Below are 21374 nucleotides of genomic sequence, written 5' to 3'. Positions count from 1 at the left end.
CGGAATAATATTCTTCAATCATCTCAAAACTCTCCGACTCGTCTGACCTTATTATTAGTATTTTGCCTTTATTTTCTTTTTGCAAGTGTTTGCTCATTTTTATATAGGCCTATAGGATTTATTATTTTAAGTTTAAACACGTCCTCCGACTTAAAACGAAGTTTGAACTGCAAGTAGTGTGTATCACCGCCTAAAAAAGTCCATAGGTTAATAGGCGTTGTTAGGCTCAATGTTGTTGAGAGAGATTTTTCGTGAATCGTAAAAAAAGATCGCAGCTGACTCATGGCAAACTAAAAATGTTACACCGTTAAATTGGTATCAGAATGGTCCTTTGTTTGTTACAGTAAACTTGAGCATCTGTAGAAGATGGGGAATTGCCTAACAGGACAATCTGCTGATGATTTGTCGCTTTTACACAATGATTCTAATGTAGAACATGATCGGTTAGGCCCCCCTCCGCCTTACCAGGTGAGTTACCAGATTATATTCACAGAGCAAAAACTCTCACATCATCAGCTGACTTTCTTTGTTTATTGGCCTACAACATCTATGTGTTCTGGCCTAATGTTTGTTGGTGTTACTCACTTAACGCCTTTATTTATGTACTACTAGGACATGACATAGTGATGTAGTAGGCTCACAAATGTATTTTTTAATTTACATTCACAGACTTTATTATTTATTATTAATATTTATTTAAATTGTTTTAGGCCTACTGTAGGCTAGGCCTAGGCCTATATATTTGTTTTTAGATTTTTTTTTTCCAGCCAGTATTATTAATATTAGACCTACCTAATTAGGCCTCTAATTTTTAATCAAACTTGGACCTAGCCTACTAGTTAATCCTAATACCGTAAATCTATCTTTTAGTCCAAATCCATTATACTTACAGTAAAAAAAACCCACTCTTTTTATAATTAGGCTAGGCCTAGGCCTAGGCCTATATATTTGTTTTTAGATTTTTTTTCCAGCCAGTATTATTAATATTAGACCTACCTAATTAGGCCTCTAATTTTTAATCAAACTTGGACCTAGCCTACTAGTTAATCCTAATACCGTAAATCTATCTTTTAGTCCAAATCCATTATACTTACAGTAAAAAAAAACCCACTCTTTTTATAATTAGGCCTAGCCTAGGCCCCTAGGCCTATATGCTTTTTTAAATTGTTTACAAAATTTATTAAAATGTTTTATTATATTGATATAGGCCTATTGCAAATATGCACCCGAATGTTGTTTCAATATTATTTATGTATTTTCAATAGAATACTGAATGCTAATTCGCTAATTATTATAATTAAATTTGATTCACAAAAAGTGAGGCAAGCTATATTTACGATCCAATATTGCAAACTTTATTTGTTCATCTTTATGAATGAAGATTAATTTCCTAAAGATGAAATATTGCATCATAATAGCTTGCCTCTTCTGTTCAGAGATTATTTTATAAAATCATACCAAATTTATACCTAAACATTACAGTAATTTATATATTTCTTTGTTTGCATATGATAAAATATTAAAACTGGTTTAAAAATGTAAACAAAGGGATGGTTTCAACAAGGAAGTAGGAGAATCAAGGACGCAAATAAAACATTTACAAAAACTTGTTTCATTTTCAAAATAATTAATTTAGTTTCAATGAATTAATACATTGTCTGTTGATTGTGCTACTGTACCCGATGTTTTTGAACAAATACAATTGTACTCATGTTTACATTATTGGAAACACCTGGGCTATTAAAAACATTGTACAAATGTAGAGTATTAAAGACATACAGATTGAATGAAAGCAGGACTAACAACAAATCTACTGCATTTTTGTTGACCTTGTTGACTAGCTAATTTCACTCCATAACAAAATAATTTCTGATGAGCTCTCTGTTGTCTCTGTCTGTATAACACTGCTGAACTATATTGAGCTGATCTGACGTAGTGTACTTAAAATCAAGTATGGACAGGTACTCCAAGTACTTGTAAAATTTAATAAGATAACTATTTTACTGGTAGTGTACTGGTTAATATTTATATTTTGTATTTGAAGGTCTACAACAACTTCTATTATTGAGTTGTTAAACATATTGACTGATCATGATCAGATAAATATTGAAACGTCGCATCATGGGTTCCCTCTATTGTTATGTTATTTGAAATATATTATACTGCTATATAACACGGAATATTGTTAGTTGCCTCTCTTTTCATCTTATTTTTTGTCAAGGTCCAGATATAATCATTGTTATTAATTATATTTAAAATGATATTCAATAAATTCCAATGTGCTTGATTAAACACCATAAACAAAATAGTTATTGATTGTTTCAAGGTTTAACCTTTCAATATGTTTTGCGTGTGGTGTGACATTTTATTCCACACTGTGTCATAAAGATAATAATATATTAATGATTCATTGAATCATTATAATGATTCATTGAATCATTGTAATCATTATTATCGATTCTTGGTTAATTGATGATGGCCCAACCACTTTTTTTTGTAGTTATATCATTATGATTATATGAAGATATTATGTGATTAAAAATCAAAATTTTTATCCAAAAAATAGGTTAAAATTTAATAATAAATAAACTGGAAAACCAGTCTTAGGCCAGCCCCAGGGTGACATTGAGTAGAAAAACATGACTAGAAAAATATGGCCACAGTCTGTGTTCAGTTTTCTAACAAAGAACAGTATTCTTTGTTTTTTAAACCATTATCATCAATTAATAATAAACCCTTGATTTATTTTTCAAAGAAGTTAGCAGGTCATAGAAAAATAACAAAATTAATAGAATTGCCAGGTATAATAACACTACAATTCTACCAGAAATCTCTTTGTTTTTCGTATGAATGTCTTCAAATCAAAGCATTTTCCATATTCCTTTGTTTTAAAAACACTAGTTTCTTCCTCCTCTGGGACAAAATGTACTTTCTTTGTTCCTTGATAAGTGAGATAAGAAGCTAGACATTACTATCACACTGACCAGCAAATATTGTTAATTACTATTACATAATTTGAAACAGTTTTCAGGACATAAGCAATTAGCCACATTTGAGGATGCCGCTAATCAAATCCATAATGTAGTTTGTAGTGTTAGTACAGCATATTAAAATATATTTTCGGTATTGGGTACAGATTGTGTAAACCCTTCCATTCTCAAACCCTTGATCGATTATAAATATATTTTCATTATACTATTTTCTCTCTTCTACGTACAGAAGGCTACCCATTAAAAATTGACAAAAGACAGGCAAAAACAGAAGTCGCGGAAAAATGTGTTGCTAATAGAATTATTTCCGATTGGGACATTTAATTATCAGAAGATATCTTCTGCAAAAACTGTGGAATCCTTAAAACTACAGGGCCTATCTACCAAGTAACTATGTATAGATTTTCACCTTAACCATTCAATGATTCAGACTTGTTTGTATTTATATTTTTATAGGAACAGGCTCCAGTTTACCACCCGACTCCTGGGCAGCGAAGAACAGTGAGCCAACTAACAGAAGAAGAACAGGTTAAAATTGCCAAACGAATGGGCCTAATTCAACACCTTCCCACAGGCAAATATGATACAAATAAAAAAGTTAGAGAGTAAGTCACAATGACACTTGATTGTTTCTGAAAGTTTCTATAAAATGGTTGATATGGCTGAGTACAGTACATGTTTAAAATCAGAGCCTTTGTTATAATATTCTATTCACTGTTCCTTGATTTGACCATGGAGAAATATGATTTTTCTTAATTTGACATAACACTACAAATGTCAGTTTCTGCCATGAATGGGACAACCAATCACATTTTTAGTAGTCTTGCTATAAAATTTAATTTATGTTATAATGTTTGTGATTCAAGTTTATGGCATACATACAGTATTACTGCCTATGTCTTTTAAAGATCTTTAGATTCGTTAAAAAGAACAAGTAAATTGATGGTGTGTCAAAATACATGGCTTCTGTAACAGGTGCAAAGGGTGTCAAATGATAAGTGTAGTATGTACTGTATGAAATCTAATCTAAAAGATAAAAGAAGATATTTTTCAGTATTCTAAACAAAGTTGGCCAAATTTTATTTTACATTCACTGGCAGTGGCAATGCAGCAAGAAGCCCTCTCCTTGATTGGCCCCTTTAGAAGTTTTACTGCTTCTATAAATTAAATTGAATTGTCAATCTCATTACTATGTTGTGTCATACAAAATTTACATATGTACACCAATATAATAAGATGCTTTATCAAATTATTCACCAAGATAATTGTTTTATTAAACTTAATGAAAAGTGGAAATACAAGCTAATTATTATTATATAACCAACCATGACCTAACAAAGTCATCTGGAATGATTTTTAGTATTAACGCCACAATGCTTACACAATAGATTGTTGTTAATCATGGAACAGTCCAGAATTTAATTTTTAAACTGACTAAAATATACATTTTTGTTGCCCCGAACTTGTATAATAAACTTGCATTAAAAAAATCAAATAGTCACTTAATTTAATTTCGGGAGCTTCTTAATTAGTGTCCGATTTAAAAATAAGGTTGGCAGGAAATTTCCCGGCCCTGCCCAATATAATCAAATTTCTGAAAAATGCAATGAACATACAGTTAAGTGTAATTGTAAGCATTACTTCTGAAACATGTTCACATTGTGGATGTTGAATCATACAGTACCATCAATATTAATTAATGTCTTCCTTGGCCCATGTCCCAACTGCTTTATTAATCTATGATAAAATGTTCTTGTAGCATTTAAGATCCTACTTTCATTTTTTGTCCTCCAGTGCATGTTTCTTTTTAGAGCATTTTACCATACAGTTAAGTAGTAAATTGTTGAATTGAAAAATTTACAATTGTTATTAATTTCTTAGGCCATGATTTAGACACTACCTCACACAATTTTTTTCTTTGTATTATTTTCTTTGGATATTGATACAATTATATTGATTACATGTGATTTTTACAGAAACTTTCCCTTTATAACAATGTCATATAAAAGTAATATTCTTTCAACTGTTATTATCATGATATTTCCTTATACAGTATGAATAAAATGTTCAAACGATTGAAATGTTTCAGTCTATGCTATGTGCTATGTTTAGAGTTTTTCTTTCCGTTAACACAATAGCATAATTATTAAACTTTAACCTTTTTTTCACATTTATTAGGGCCTACTGTCTGTATAAACATTTTAATAGATAGCGTAATCATAGAGCAATAAAACACACATTGCTCTAGGGTGTCGGGAAGAGGATGATTATCTCTAGTTTCTTAAAATGTATACTATTAGGGTAGAGAGGGCAGTGTTCTTGGGCTATACCATTACACTTTTTTTGTAAATATCTCTGGAGATGACAGTTAATTGTAAGGGTATCTAGGTATAAGCAAATCACTGTTACTTTGTGTATTCCTCCACTGATAATAAGAATAAAGATATTTTAACAAGTTTTCATTTTCTTTTAGGTGTGTTATATGTATGATAGATTTCCAGGTTGGTGATCCTGTACGCTTCTTGCCATGTATGCATACGTACCATGTAAAGTGTATAGACGATTGGTTAATGCGTTCTTTCACATGTCCTTCGTGTATGGAACCAGTAGATGCTGCATTACTGATGTCATATGATGATTCAGCGAATACTTAAGAACAAATATTTAAATATATTAGAAGACTGTTTACAGCAATTGCACAACAACTCAAACCTTTGATATTAAAGAAGTTTATTTAATAGCAAGACAATAAAAATAGAAAAGAGATTTATTGGAGAATATATCTGGAAAATGGTGTTATCTGCTATGAACTAACGAAGAAACATTTCTTGCACATCAACTTATAGAATACAAACTAAACCTTGTGACTATGTGCATTATAGCATTCGATGCTATTTTGTAAACAAAAAAAACTATGTAAAGATATCAAAATTATGTGTGCACGCTAGTTTGTATTGTGAATCATTGTTTAGTTCGTTCTTTTTATTTCAACCATGTTACTTGACAAGATTTTATGGACACATTTAATTATTCAGAAATAAAAAGAAATGTTTATTGTTTGCTATGGTCATAATGGTTTTGGAGAATATGATGGGGTCTCAAAAGTCTTTCAATTATAATCTTTATAACAGGGACTTTTAGGCACCAGATAGTATGAAGCAATGAACACTTTTCTCTATGCTTATGTATTTACCCTTGCTTTTGGTGTGGAAGTAACATTGTCCATACACACTTATCTACATTGCTTCTACTTTCTTCTTTAACACCAAATGCATACAGGTACTAACACACTTGTTTCTTCACAGTGTGGAATTATCAATAAGCAATTATACTGTCTTTTATTACTCAGTATATATCTGAAACTTTTAATGATTAATTAAAGTATACCTTTGTCCTGCATACAGTATTTTAGAAAGAAATTGGAATTACACCATGCAAATGATCAAATTATTATTAACATGGCAAAATATCTGTGCTGCTTATTGTGGTACAGTATACATCCTGGTTTTGTTCAAGGGCCTATTCTGGAGCAAAATAGAGAGCCACCTTATAAAGAGCTTGCATTTAAATGCACAATACACAGTTCAAAAGATTATAAGTTGAAAAGAATAATGAAGCCATTGTATAACTATCTGCAAGGTTTTTCAATTTTAAATTGGTTAAATTTGACCTTTTGTAGATTTAAGTTGGTTATAAATTATGGATGTATGTTATGGTGATTAAAAAAAGATTTTTCTTTTAAATATAATTAAACTTGTTAAAATTGTAATAACAGACTTTCAACTAGTTTTAACAGGCTAAGAATATCAGTAGGTGTGTGCACCATTATGCCCTAACCCAGTAGTATACTGCACTAGGGATAGTTACATTGGGGATGTTCATCTTAGCTGTTCATCTGGGGCCCATAAGCTCTGGGTTTAGCCAGTGAGCGCTCATACACGCCACTGCCTAACTTCACATTTCAGTATAGTTAAATTTCACTATATATTTTTCTTTTGCAATTTCAACTTCCCCTTATCCTATTTTTAGCCAGTGTAAGGTTTTAAAATCTATGTCTTTGCTGTTTCTACTTCTGGATGCATGTCAAACAAAGCATACATACGTCATAGGCCACGTTGCACAGTAGATTGCATTTGCGGTTTCTATTTCTGGGATGATGCATGTTGACAATACATGCATATGTCATAGTCTAGGTTGTTAAGTGCTTTAAGGTGTAAAAACTAGGTTTTTAGTAGAAAGAATAATAAAGTCGTCAGCAGGTTTGACCTGCTCTAGGCAATGTTTATTTTACATACCACATACATAGATTCTAAAAATGAAATTTATGGCCTTTAATGTTGTTATATACTCACTATTTCCATCAAATTAGAAAGAGAAAAGGATCTGATACATTTTAATTCTAGAATTTATATATTGTGATATGCAATGATATACAGGTATTGACTGAAATTTTCCTCAGTACAAATACATAATGTCTGGGAAATTCACAAAGAAATTCAATGGGAGTAGGGTACCTTTAAAAATGTATTTATTGTGCCTATGTACATGTAACCATTTGAGTAGACATCAGGCAGGAATATAAGCTTATAGATTGCGAATGGAGGAGAGGGTCTATTGCCTGTGTAAATTTACCTTTTAATGATGAAAAAAAGTTTGTCAGAGAAACTATTGTCTTGATCAATTGCTATTACAGCTGTAAACAAATGTATTTAGCTGGTTTGTGTTACAAGGAATGATTGATATGATTTGTAATGCATGTGCATGGCATTAATATCAAGGTTGCACTTAAAACAGATTTGATATAATAATGAAAAGTAAAGAAAGCTTTAGATATTTATTTTATTGTCATTTTTCTTCCAAGTTGTTATTGGCAGCAGAAACATGGGGTCAACAAAATGTATATTTTATTTTCTGTTGGTGCAAGAAAAAGGGTGATCCTTTAATATAGGTTGTCCTTTTAATAGAGGTCGTCCCTTTTGTTAGAGTCGTCCATATTTAGATGATTTATTTATTTTTAATCATTAATCGTCACAAATACATCATTGTTGAATTATGAAATGAAACACATTTTGTTGAAAAATGGGTAAAATTATTAACATAATGTACTTTGTTTTGGTTACATTTCAATAGTATGTGTATGTACAGAAATTTATCTTGAATATATACATCAGAATGAGAGAATAAAAGATAACCATTTCCATACTTGGTATTATAAGTCTGTTTCAATTATGAATATTCGCTGTAATAATTGATTTTATATAACACCTAAATAAATTCCTGTCATTTGATTGGACAAATGTGGGTCACATGGCATGCAATAGTACGCACTATTAAACGATCGTTAAATAGTACTTTTTTTTGGGTACGAAAAAAAAATCTTTTCGCGTTTGGAAAATATTTTGTTTTATACTATTGCTTTTGAAATACAACAGAGCCACCTATTTTGTATACCACTCAATGGCAAATTAATTGTGGCGGCTTAGTTACACTTACCCGGGTAAGTTGGTAAATTATTGCTAACTTTGGTGGGTAGATCAACTACTTACCCAGGTAAGTTGACTTCATGGACCGATTAGCGCTAACTTTGGTGGGTAGATCATCTACTCACCTGGGTAAGTTGACTTCATGGACCGATTAGTGCTAACCTTGGTGGGTAGATCATTTACTTACCTGGGTAAGTTGAGTTCATGGACCGATTAGCGCTAACTTTGGTGGGTAGATCATCTACTTACCCAGGTAAGTTTACTTCATGGACCGATTAGCGCTAACTTTGGTGGATAGATCATCTACTTACCCAGGTAAGTTGACTTCATGGACCGAGTAGCGCCAACTTTGGTGGGTAGATCATCTTCTCACCTGGGTAAGTTGACTTTATGGACCGATTAGCGCCAACTTTGGTGGGTAGATCATCTACTTACCCAGGTAAGTTTACTTCATGGACCGATTAGCGCTAACTTTGGTGGGTAGATCATTTACTTACCTGGGTAAGTTGACTTCATGGACCGATTAGCGCTAACTTTGGTGGTTAGATCATCTACTTACCCAGGTAAGTTGACTTCATGGACCAATTAGCGCCAACTTTGGTGGGTAGATCATCTACTCACCTGGGTAAGTTGACTTTATGGACCGATTAGCGCCAACTTTGGTGGGTAGATCATCTACTCACCTGGGCAAGTTGACTTCATGGACCGATTAGTGCTAACTTTGGTGGGTAGATCATCTACTACTTACCCAGGTAAGTTGGCTTCATGGACCAATTAGCGCTAACTTTGGTGGGTAGATCATTTACTTACCTGGGTAAGTTGGCTTCATGGCCCAATTATTAGCGCTAACTTTGGTGGGTAGATCATCTACTTACCTGGGTAAATAACTAAGCATGAACGCATTGTATGAAAATATATATAATAATAATGCCTGCCTGGTATAATTTAATTTATTTCAACGAGAGCGACAATGTGTTTAAGAAATACATACAATTGTAAATGGACATGGTTAGATATTAAAGTTGTTCCTTTTAGATTCTGATTTGCATTCCTGATTAAAAGATTACAATGGCTACAACATACTATATCAACTTTACAAATAAAAATCGCATAATATATCAAGTAGGTACAATGTCTGATGTATACAATAACAGGGTTGGTGTAGAAATACATACATAATGTATATACATCTTTACCAACATTGTACACCTGAAACCTGTGATTCAGTTTATGGCAATGAATATTTCATTTATAATAACATCTGATTAAATTCATATCAAATATTCATAATACTGTACTTTGATTAATTTAACATGAATTGTACGAGTCATTATAAGTATAATTTCACATACAAGCAAGTTAAGTCATATGCACTTTTCTAAAGGCAAAACATACCATATAAGCTCACAAAAAATTAACACATTTTTTATAGGCTTTATAATATACAATGCAATGCCACATTTCCAGTGCCTGCATTAACACATCTTTCAGAAAGTTCTGAGTGTGTTATTTATATTTTTTTGATATAAGTTCCATTGCAGTAGAAAAACTAAATAAATTGCTGTCATTTGATTGGACGAATGTTGGTCACATGGCGTGCAATAGTACGCAATATTAAACAATCGTTAAATAGTAAGTTCCATTGCAGTAGATTGAGGCTTACCAAGTACACAGTTTGTATTGTTCTTTACTTTTTAGTACGTTCCTATACGCACATTTAATCACAAAATTACTAAAAAAAGTCTTATCATTAGGTTAGATTGGGGCCAGTATGAGGCAGAGTACATTTTTTCACCTCCTCCACCCTCACCCACCCCGAAAATGCTTGTATACTTTATATTCATATGTTTATTTAAAATTTCTTTACCACATCAGTTTTTAAGGTCTCACCACATCCCTATAGATTGTGGCACTGATGTTTACCAATATGAAAAAATACTGGTAATATGACATCACTATGATTTGAACCAAGGGCCCTAGAATTGGTAAGCATTATTATATGATAAGCTTATTAACCAGAGTGCCACTAAGCACTGAATGTTTCTATTTGAGTGCAACTTGTTGTCTTTATTGCACAAGTTGTTTTATTGTAAACGTGTACAATTCTTCATTCAACTTCTTTACTTTTTGAAGCTCTTGATTGGTTTCCGCTGGCAACTGGGAATAAACTTTATCATCCTGAAAATAACCAAATACATCATTCAAATTTATGTGGCTATAATGTTTAACATTCAGTTTTTATCTATCAAATTAATCAAACATAGTAAACCCATTGCTATCAAGTTATCAACAAAATTAAATATTGTACTTCACCTTTTTAACTAACTCTACCAAAGGTTCAATTGAATCCTATAAAAAAACAATTCTGTAATATTATATCAATCACATACAAAACATATAAAGTAGAACTCCTCCTTTGGGACACCCCTATTCAGGAGACACTTTGTCATAAAATGAACAAGGGGAAATATATATTTTAACTACAGACGACTGCTATACAGGGAAACCCTATTGAGGAGACACGTTTTTGGTTCCAATGGTGTCTTCTTAATAGAGGTTCTACAAAAATGCAAGATTTTGTTTCACATCTAGGCTACATCTATCTCGTTATTTCTTTTATTTGCATCAGGTGTCAGATGATAATTAACCTTGAAACATCTATTAAGAACTTAGAGGCTTTGTGCATTAAGCGCTATATAAGATCGACGTATTATTATTATTATCTTTTAATTTCAAATTGAAACAAACGGCAACAAACCAAATAGTTTTGATGACATTATGAAACTGAAATCTTTGTCTTACTGTGTAGTTTGTTGAAGTAAATGAATGCCTTGTCCTAATTTGAACCGACTCCCTTGAAGTTTGGTTTCCGACCTTTGACCCTGTAGCAGGCACATGAACATGTCGTTTGAATGGTTTAATGGGAAGTCCTGATTTGTTTAAAGCACTGAACATTTTCCTAGGAGGCACCTTGATTACAGTATTTGATACAGGCCCTGTGAAATAAATAAATGAAAATAGCACATTTAATGAGAGTTCAATTAGGAATTAGCGATCCTTCATTTTTCATTTATTTCGTTAATTAAAAACATGATAATACAATACAAATAAACATAACAAAACCCATGACGGTGACAGGATTAAACAAAACCCATGACGGTGACAGGATTAAACAAAACCCATGACGGTGACAGGATTAAACAAAACCTATGACGGTGACAGGATTAAACAAAACCCATGACGGTGACAGGATTAAACAAAACCCATGACGGTGACAGGATTAAACAAAACCCATGACGGTGACAGGATTAAACAAAACCCATGACGGTGACAGGATCAAACAAAACCCATGACGGTGACATGATCAAACAAAACCCATGACGGTGACAGGATTAAACAAAACCCATGACGGTGACAGGATTAAACAAAACCCATGACGGTGACAGGATTAAACAAAACCCATGACGGTGACAGGATCAAACAAAACCCATGACGGTGACATGATCAAACAAAACCCATGACGGTGACAGGATTAAACAAAACCCATGACGGTGACAGGATCAAACAAAACCCATGACGGTGACAGGATCAAACAAAACACATGACGGTGACAGGATTAAACAAAAGCCATGACGGTGACAGGATTAAACAAAACCCATGACGGTGACAGGATTAAACAAAACCCATGACGGTGACAGGATTAAACAAAACCCATGACGGTGACAGGATTAAACAAAAGCCATGACGGTGACAGGATTAAACAAAAGCCATGACGGTGACAGGATTAAACAAAAGCCATGACGGTGACAGGATTAAACAAAACCCATGACGGTGACATGATTAAACAAAACCCATGACGGTGACAGGATTAAACAAAACCCATGACGGTGACAGGATTAAACAAAACCCATGACGGTGACAGGATTAAACAAAACACATGACGGTGACAGGATTAAACAAAACCCATGACGGTGACAGGATTAAACAAAACACATGACGGTGACAGGATCAAACAAAACCCATGACGGTGACAGGATAAAACAAAACCCATGACGGTGACAGGATTAAACAAAACACATGACGGTGACAGGATTAAACAAAACACATGACGGTAACAGGATCAAACAAAACCCATGACGGTGACAGGATTAAACAAAACCCATGACGGTGACAGGATTAAACAAAACCCATGACGGTGACAGGATTAAACAAAACCCATGACGGTGACAGGATTAAACAAAACCCATGACGGTGACAGGATTAAACAAAACCCATGACGGTGACAGGATTAAACAAAACCCATGACGGTGACAGGATTAAACAAAACCCATGACGGTGACAGGATTAAACAAAAGCCATGACGGTGACCGGATTAAACAAAACCCATGACGGTCACCGGATTAAACAAAATCCATGACGGTGACACTACAGGATTAAACAAAACCCATGACGGTGACAGGATTAAACAAAACACATGACGGTGACAGGATTAAACAAAACCCATGACGGTGAAAGGATTAAACAAAACCCATGACGGTGACAGGATTAAACAAAACCCATGACGGTGACAGGATTAAACAAAACCCATGACGGTGACAGGATAAAACAAAACCCATGACGGTGACAGGATTAAACAAAACCTATGACGGTGACAGGATTAAACAAAACCCATGACGGTGACAGGATCAAACAAAACACATGACGGTGACAGGATTAAACAAAACCCATGATGGTGACAGGATTAAACAAACCCATGACGGTGACAGGATTAAACAAAAGCCATGACGGTGACAGGATTAAACAAAAGCCATGACGGTGACAGGATTAAACAAAACCCATGACGGTGACAGGATTAAACAAAACCCATGACGGTGACAGGATTAAACAAAACCCATGACGGTGACAGGATTAAACAAAACCCATGACGGTGACAGGATTAAACAAAACCCATGACGGTGATCTGACAGGATTAAACAAAATGTTAAAAAATTAGAATCACGTGATACAATAGATTAACAATAATGAAAAATTACAGAAAAAAAGTAATGCAAAAACAAAGTAATAATTGTACATAATAGTTGTTCCATCAATTTGTATTCTCACTTTCGCTGCTGTTGGATTATCATGAGTGCTAAACAAAATATATGTTTATTCCGATTTTAAAGTTGGGGGATCTGCTTTGGCATCGCAGCAGGATACAGGGGTGGATCCAGGGGGTAACACCAGGGGCATGCAGCCTTCTCTCTTGAAAGCTATATACTGTATTGATATCTATTTTTGACAGATTATAAATGTTATATGTTAGCGCTCCCATGTTAAAAAAAATCCTGGATCCTCCTCTGGGATAGATGATATACAACAGGGCTTATATATTTATATCAGGAAGCTTTTATTTTGAGACAGTAGACGAAGGAGTAACCAACCAAACATAGTACTGAATGCGCAGAGAATGGCGTGTACTGGGCTTATACGCATAGATTATCGCCTCCTTCCGTCTACAGTCTTAAAGCTCTGCAAACACTATCAAACTAGTTTGACACAAAAAGTGTGATGTGCCCAAATATGGTAGTAAAATGCTTAAATATGGTAGTGATATGACATCATCATGTCCATATATGGGCACATCACATTTTTTGTCACATAAAGTTTTATAGTGTAGACAGAGCTTTAAACAAACATTTTCTATTAACTGACATCTTCAAGTCATTATAGATAAAGAACTTACCTTTATGTTTTAGTGTACGCACACACTGTCTACTTGAAACATCCCATATGCGTGCTGTGTTGTCATGACTACCAGATACAAGTCTACTGCCATCCATTGATACTGATAAACATGTTACTTTATTGCTAACAAAAACAATAAAATTGTTCATAATCTTTATATGTAATAATATTTTGTGTGACAGGGACAAGAGGACAAGAGTTATGCCCAGTGATTATTATACTTTTTCAAATGCATCCCTGTTGGCTATTCAGTTGAATTTGCTACAAACAAAGAACAAGACCAGTGCAAAAGTTTTAACTAACCTATGACCTTTGAATATGTCAGGTGTTTCCTGTTTATTGTCTGAATCTACTTTACAAGGCTGTTAAGATAAATAATGTAGACATTAAACAATCAAAATAATTAACATTTAATCCATTTTAATACATTTTCAATTAGAATGAATAATACTTGTACAGCATTTCCATATTTACTGCATGTACCGCATGTATACAAACAAATGTTTTAGTCAGTAGTGGCAGACACAGGATTTTGAAATCGGAAAAGTACGGGGTTACCCCGGTGTACTGATCCATTCAGTCCATGTCATTGTGGACAGACGAATGGGCACTGTTTGGTGGCAGCACTCGACACGAAGGGACCCTTAAGTTAGTAGAAAATTATGGTCTGTGTCGTCCACACCTGTGTGCAATTCAGCACAGTAGGCTGCAAGTAGCAGGTTATTCCCCTATTTACATTTACCAGGGCCTAAAATTAGTGCTGAACTTAATGTTAATGTTAATTAGAGTTGATGATTTCATCCAACATGATGTAGGTGGATACTATGTAAGCCACTTTTTGAGAGGGCCTATGACCTATGCATATAACTGTGCCTGACATCATCTGGACCTATAATATAATCTCAATTGACTAGTTCTTGATTTCAAATAAAAAAATGAGATAACAGAATACTTACGTTACTAAAAAGATTTAGTTGAAAAATGTTTCCGTCAGCTCCACCAACAAACAAACGATACTCGGCAGAATCCATGACAACAGAATGCAGAGGGACATCAAACACAAAGTTTTGCAACAGTTCTCCAGACGCCATGTCCCATAACTAAATGTAAATAAAATTAAATCAAACTTCACTAAAACTTGTTTGCTTTCATTGTATATTATTCTTATTATTTCAAATATTTAAAGCCCCCTTCCCTACGTTTTTTAGATCTAATTTAAGATCACAAACTATATTTAATGTAAAAATAATACTATATGGTCCTATTGCGATAACTTTTTTTTCGTCTTTAAACGGTTAAAAATGTGAAAAATAAGTTGATTCTAATAATTATAGCGGCCCGCTATAAATCCCAAAATGCATTGCGCGCGGATTGATATTTTTGTTTTTCACCTGTATTTTGCCCACTTTTCGATCGATCGTGAGGCCAAAACAAATGGAAGACTCCTAACTTTTCAGCGAAAATACCGGGTTTTCCCCAATTTGTATCAACGGAGTCTGGCAAAAATAGAAAGACAATTAATGCAGCAACTATACAACGTCAGGCTAGGTATATAGCTACCGTATGATGTTCGTACGTTACCGATGTTTACCAGCTAGGCCTACAAAACTAAGCCTACTAGCTAGGCTACGCCTAAGACCGTCCACGAGAGGTCGATCGCCGCGAGCTACTTAGGTAGTGCATTGTTTCTCACTTTTTATCATAATTTACCATAAAACGTACATTTAAGACAAGGAATGACATGATTTAATGTTTTTAAAGTGATATATATGTATTATTTTCCAAAAAATGTCCAAAATTGCAGGGAAGGGGTCTTTAAAGCCAGACAGAAAAAATGTTATTTCTTTTTCAATCTTTCAAAAGAGATATTACCTACCTACCCGGATTTCAAGACTTAAAACATTAATGCTTCTGTGCCCCTCTTGACCAGAAAATATTCTTTGATTCATATGGGCTGTAGTTTAGGTGGTTAGACCAGTGCTCTTTTAGTGCAGGTTTAAATTGGTTGAGTTAACTGTACACACAGAACTTACTTTACATGTTTGATCAAGTGAGGTTGAGACCACTCTTGAATGGGGAAAACCAGTTCCGCAGTAAACGTCAGTGATTGGTAGAGAGTGCTGTGACCAAATATGCAATGGTTCTATGCATTGCTGGTAAGTATTACTTTTTTGTAATAGACTATTTTAAAGAAACAAGAAAAAAATATTACAGATGCATATACTCTTAATTAAAGGCATGGTAGGGTGTATTTTATTTAATTTTTACAGTACACCGCAGCTATTTTTTAACTAAGAATTTGTTTAATTTGACATTGCGCAAGAAATCGTGCATAACATTTACTAAATGATAAATTGTATATATGAATATATATATGGATTCCAGAATGTAATTGTTTTTTATGTATCATATGGACAAATGTTGAATTGAAGTTTAAAACCTGCTAACCTTGCCATTGACCATACTATAATAATGTTGTCTTCGCCACCGGATACAAAATGGCTGCCATCATCAGTAAAAGACAGGCACGTTACTTTCTGGTAGTGTCTTGAAACAACAGCTAATAAATTCCCAGTTGAAAACTAAGATTTAAATAAAAAAATACAAATAGTTTAAATAAAAACACAACGTATTAAGATTTTTATTGAGTATTAAAGTGCATTATACCATTTTTTACATGACCAAAATGTGATTTATATTTGCATGCTACCATGCAAATACAATATAATTATATTAACAAAATTATTAATATTTTTATTATACAAAATTTAATCGAAATATATTATTATTACCTGCCATATATATATCTTTTCAGAAATCGCTGCGACACAATAACTTCCATCAGGTGACACTGTCAGACAATTTACAACTCCCGGGCAAATCATCTTTACTTGTTGCTGTTCCTAAAATTAATGTATTAATTTATAATTATTCACAATTAATACATTTTTACAGTAAAATAATGTAATGTTTATAAATTACATTTTTTTTAACAAATTTGTCATGGCATTGATTTACAAAAAAAGTCATGTGAAATAGGCCTAGAATCAGTTCATATTATTTTATATCCATTTTAAATTATAGTCACATCATGATTGTAATAGGGACGAAACGACCAATTAGGAATACACTATCCTTTGCACAACTGTGAAATTTGTTGATTTCCCAGACCCACGTCGCAGAAGGCCTGGCGACTCACCCTTTTGTGTAGAGACCACAAGTTTAGAACAGACTTGCTAGGTGAAGCAGACAACAGATAATCTCTACCAATAAAATTAAGACTCTTTGAAGTACTTATTCCACCTGAGTATGACTTTAACACAGTTCCTGAATTCAAATCCCAAACACAAGTATTCCACATTTGCCCAGACAAATCGCATGTCAAAACAACTTCTATGGGGGCAGCCATTTTTAAAAAATAACTATAAAAAAGAGGGCGCTACTCACGTTTTCACAATGATCAGCAGGGACATGTTGAAATAAAGGGAGGAGTAAGCACAAAAGTATGAAAAACAAAATAGTTTAATTTCATATCTTTATTCAAAATATTAATCATTACAAAAATTTAATTACAAATCTACAGCAATAATAATTATATGTGTATCCTATGCATATATTTAATTAATATTTTTAACACAAAATCTGATCAAAATAAATATTTAGCTTGTAATATATTTACACATCGTACCAACTTTCTTATTTTTAAATTTGTGTTATATATGTATTAGTATAGTTATTATTCATTTGTGTATTTTAATAATAAGCAAATGGAGTTACAAATGTCAATACAATCAAAACAATTGAATATCATGATCTTTTCTAAGCAAATAGACACATTGACTAAAATGTTTTTCAGTTGTTTGGAATCTAAATTGAACAATACATATATAAGTACAGTATATATAATATTATTATTAGGTGGGTTAAGTTTGCAACCAAGGAGTACAAAACATGGCTGACATTTCAGTCCAAGGTAAATAAGTAGTTACGTATTTGGCATCATCTATTCATTTTATAAAAGATTATAAACTAGTATAGTACACTTCAATATAACTTGATTGGAAATTTATCATTGATATAGCAAAACATCTGTGAAAACTGTCTCCAACATAATACAAGCACCAACGACATACAGGAACCACGTCTTGCTTTCATGTAAATCCCCTGTTTTTATAAATCGAATCTGAAATTAAGTTATATATATAATGATAAATCACATATCAGTTTTAAAAAATGGCAAAATCAGCACTGTGGTCATGAAAAAAGGAGTTGTTAAAACATCATGATCAGTAAGAGCAATTATATTGTTACAATACAATGATGTTATTGTTTTTATTGATCATGACATCATTTGATCGGATTTTAAAAAATATTAAAATGACAGCATAAATGATTTTCCTATAGTTGTAAAACGAAAAATTTATTTTGTTTTATGTAAGAAAAATGTATGTTTATCTATTTATCGTAATGTTTTTGTTAAAGCTCGTTCTACACTATCAAACTAGTTTGACAAAAAAATGTGATGTGCTCAAATATGGTAGTGATATCACATCATCATGTCCATATATGGGCACATCACATTTTTTGGTCACATAAAGTTCAATATTGTAGACAGAGCTTTAGATATCTACATACCATAAAAAGTTCTATAGCAACGAATCCCACCAAGCTGAAACCAAGCAGGAAATAGATAAATCCATGACTTTTAGTCTTTGCACCTTGAACAATACTTAGAATTATAGAGATCTAAAAAGGTTAAAAAAAAATATGAAAATAATAATATAGGTCTTAGACAATGGCACATCTGAAGATGCTCTTCCTATCACCTCTCACCAATTTTATAGAATAAAAATCTGAATGAACAAGGATGTATAAGGAAAAAACACTACTGATAATCAGATTTGACAACAAAAAAAGTATGACGTGCCCAAATATAGTAGTGATATGTCCAAATATGGTAGTGATGTGATATCATTGTATGCATGTGCATATCACATTTTTTGTCACATAAAATTTGATAGTGTAGACAGAACTTAACATTTAAATAATAATCATTTCTTGGTATAAGTGCCATATTAGTGGATTCACTATAAAATATTACATTAAAAAACAATGTAGGATAAGAACAAACAAGAATAGTTTACAGTATACATTCTTCTGCTTTCATCAAACTTTGCTGGGAAAATTTTTCAGAATCAAAGCATACTTAAAATGAGTTGGATCTATAAAACCATCACAATTATCAGCATGTTATAGCACACCTCTATCAAGTACTCATTCCCCTGTCACACTAAGCATGTTATACAGTAGCACACCTCTATCAAGTACTCATTCCCCTGTCACACTAAGCATGTTATACAGTAGCACACCTCTATCAAGTACTCATTCCCCCCGCCCCCTGTTCAAAGGTGTCATTTGTTCTAGATTGGATTATATGGATAAATTAGGTGCCTTTTAGATCTCGTCAACTTACTAGTACTGAAACTGCTACAATTCCAACAAAAAGGAACATCACCCGTTTCTGCAATATAAATGAAATAAGAACAATAGGTAATTAAACAGGTTTACAGGAATTTTTGGTTGAAGTCATTTTCGCCTGTTAACCACTCTGAAAACACACAGAACTGAAAATAAGGTAGAGGGTGGTGCACTTCATTTAATAATGCTTACCTGGATGGCAAACTTGTGAAATTAATAATGAGTATATTCACGTTTTTTTTTTTATCACATTTAGACTTTCATTCATTTAGGCATTTAAAATGGACTTATATTATAACCTGGCAGTCATATTGATCACATATAATTGGGTCTTCCAACAGAATTCTCATACTGTACCCTTATGTTCTGGATATGCCCCCATTGGCGTTATTACTATTATATCACACCAATTACAAAAAAAAACCCAAAACAAAAAACAATCATTACATCTTTTGTTACATCTTGTTTAGAATCATAAAATGTTGTATTTTTATCTTCAGATTTTGAACTGGAAAATTGTGATTCGGTAAATAAAGATGTTTGTTCAGTAGCCATATCTTATCTGAAATAAAAAAAGGCAGAATTTTTATTTGTTTTTGCAGAAATGCAGATTGATGTATCATAGTTAGGTAACTTTAGCATACATCCCTAGAGTATATAGTAGCCTGTAGCCTAGTTACTCTCATGGTAGACACTCACATGTACCACCGCTTATAGAATAGCCTACTCTACTACGATTATCGAACGATCGGGACCACGGACGATCGGGCCCAGAAAACGTGGTCCTGATCGTCTTCAGCGTTGGGCCCGATCGTCTTCAGCGTTGGGCCCGATCGTCTTCAGCGTTGGGCCCGATCGTCTTACCAGTTGGTCCCGATCGTCTTACCAGTTGGTCCCGATCGTCTTAGCGTTGGGCCCGATAGTCTTTTGTGTTATATAAAATAATGTGCCACATTTCATTATTTTTCATTCCTAGTGCTAGTCTCAACATGCTTTTCTTGCGTAAATTAAGATTTTAATTAAAAACGTTAATTACAATTAGATTTTTTTCTGATTTTATCATAATTTTCCACTAATTAACACTAGGCCTACTGGTTTTAAGAATTTCTTACCAATACTCTCGATTTATGAATAAATGTGATTGATTTTGTTATTATTGTGTTGTTTGTATTCGCGTATTTATTTTTTAAAATTTTCCGAGAATGTTTTGGACCCGATCGTCTTGTTTGTTGGGCCCGATCTTCTCTGGGCCCGATCGTCTTTCACCCTTGATGGGCCCGATCGTCTTTCACCCTTGATGGGCCCGATCGTCTCACGATTTGGGCCCGATCGTCTTGAAGTGGGCCCGATCGTCTGTGGTCCCGATCGTCGGATAACCGCCCAAGGACCATCGTCTGTTCCCCGCCTACACTAGCCTACTAGACTCTACTAGCTAGTTATTACTTATTAGGCCTAGCTAATTGAATTTCTCAACTCAATATGCTTGGTTGTATTTTTTACAATTGGCTAGTTTTGCTTGGTCTAAAGTCATATATAATCTATAAACATTTTATTCTGATTTTTATTTTTAACTTACTAATTTGAAGATTAACTTCAGATTGTTTTGAAGAAAACAATTTCCTGTTTTCACATGAGATTAATCATGTGATAAATTATTTGTTTACCTTCTGGATATGAACGTCTAGCGCAAGACTTT

At 33.3% G+C, this 21374-nt stretch overlaps 3 protein-coding genes across 3 annotated transcripts; 1 reads left to right on the top strand and 2 right to left on the bottom strand.

Moving 5' to 3' along the window:
• Positions 1-8192, top strand: LOC140051561 (RING finger protein 11-like). The gene is made up of 3 exons (XM_072096813.1): positions 1-468; positions 3447-3595; positions 5464-8192. Exons 1-3 carry the CDS (start codon positions 367-369, stop codon positions 5642-5644), a joined length of 432 nt encoding a protein of 143 aa, XP_071952914.1. The 5' UTR covers positions 1-366; the 3' UTR covers positions 5645-8192.
• A 456-nt stretch (positions 8193-8648) lies between these two features.
• Positions 8649-17724, bottom strand: LOC140052041 (WD repeat-containing protein 18-like). Its single transcript, XM_072097418.1, has 10 exons — positions 17400-17724; positions 16993-17103; positions 16649-16782; positions 16234-16381; positions 15157-15300; positions 14504-14562; positions 14199-14323; positions 11276-11469; positions 10787-10822; positions 8649-10651 (listed from the first exon to the last, which is right to left on the bottom strand). Exons 1-10 carry the CDS (start codon positions 17607-17609, stop codon positions 10541-10543), a joined length of 1272 nt encoding a protein of 423 aa, XP_071953519.1. The 5' UTR covers positions 17610-17724; the 3' UTR covers positions 8649-10540.
• Positions 17722-21334, bottom strand: LOC140052042 (uncharacterized). Its single transcript, XM_072097419.1, has 5 exons — positions 21255-21334; positions 20126-20240; positions 19674-19721; positions 18836-18946; positions 17722-18383 (listed from the first exon to the last, which is right to left on the bottom strand). Exons 2-5 carry the CDS (start codon positions 20231-20233, stop codon positions 18270-18272), a joined length of 381 nt encoding a protein of 126 aa, XP_071953520.1. The 5' UTR covers positions 20234-20240; positions 21255-21334; the 3' UTR covers positions 17722-18269.
• Positions 21335-21374: the final 40 nt, after the last annotated feature.

This window comes from Antedon mediterranea, chromosome 6 (genome assembly GCF_964355755.1).
Source record: "Antedon mediterranea chromosome 6, ecAntMedi1.1, whole genome shotgun sequence".
NCBI classification, from domain to species: domain Eukaryota; kingdom Metazoa; phylum Echinodermata; class Crinoidea; order Comatulida; family Antedonidae; genus Antedon; species Antedon mediterranea.
The sequence above is the reverse complement of the archived record's forward strand: the minus strand, read 5'-3'. Positions and strand labels throughout refer to the sequence as shown.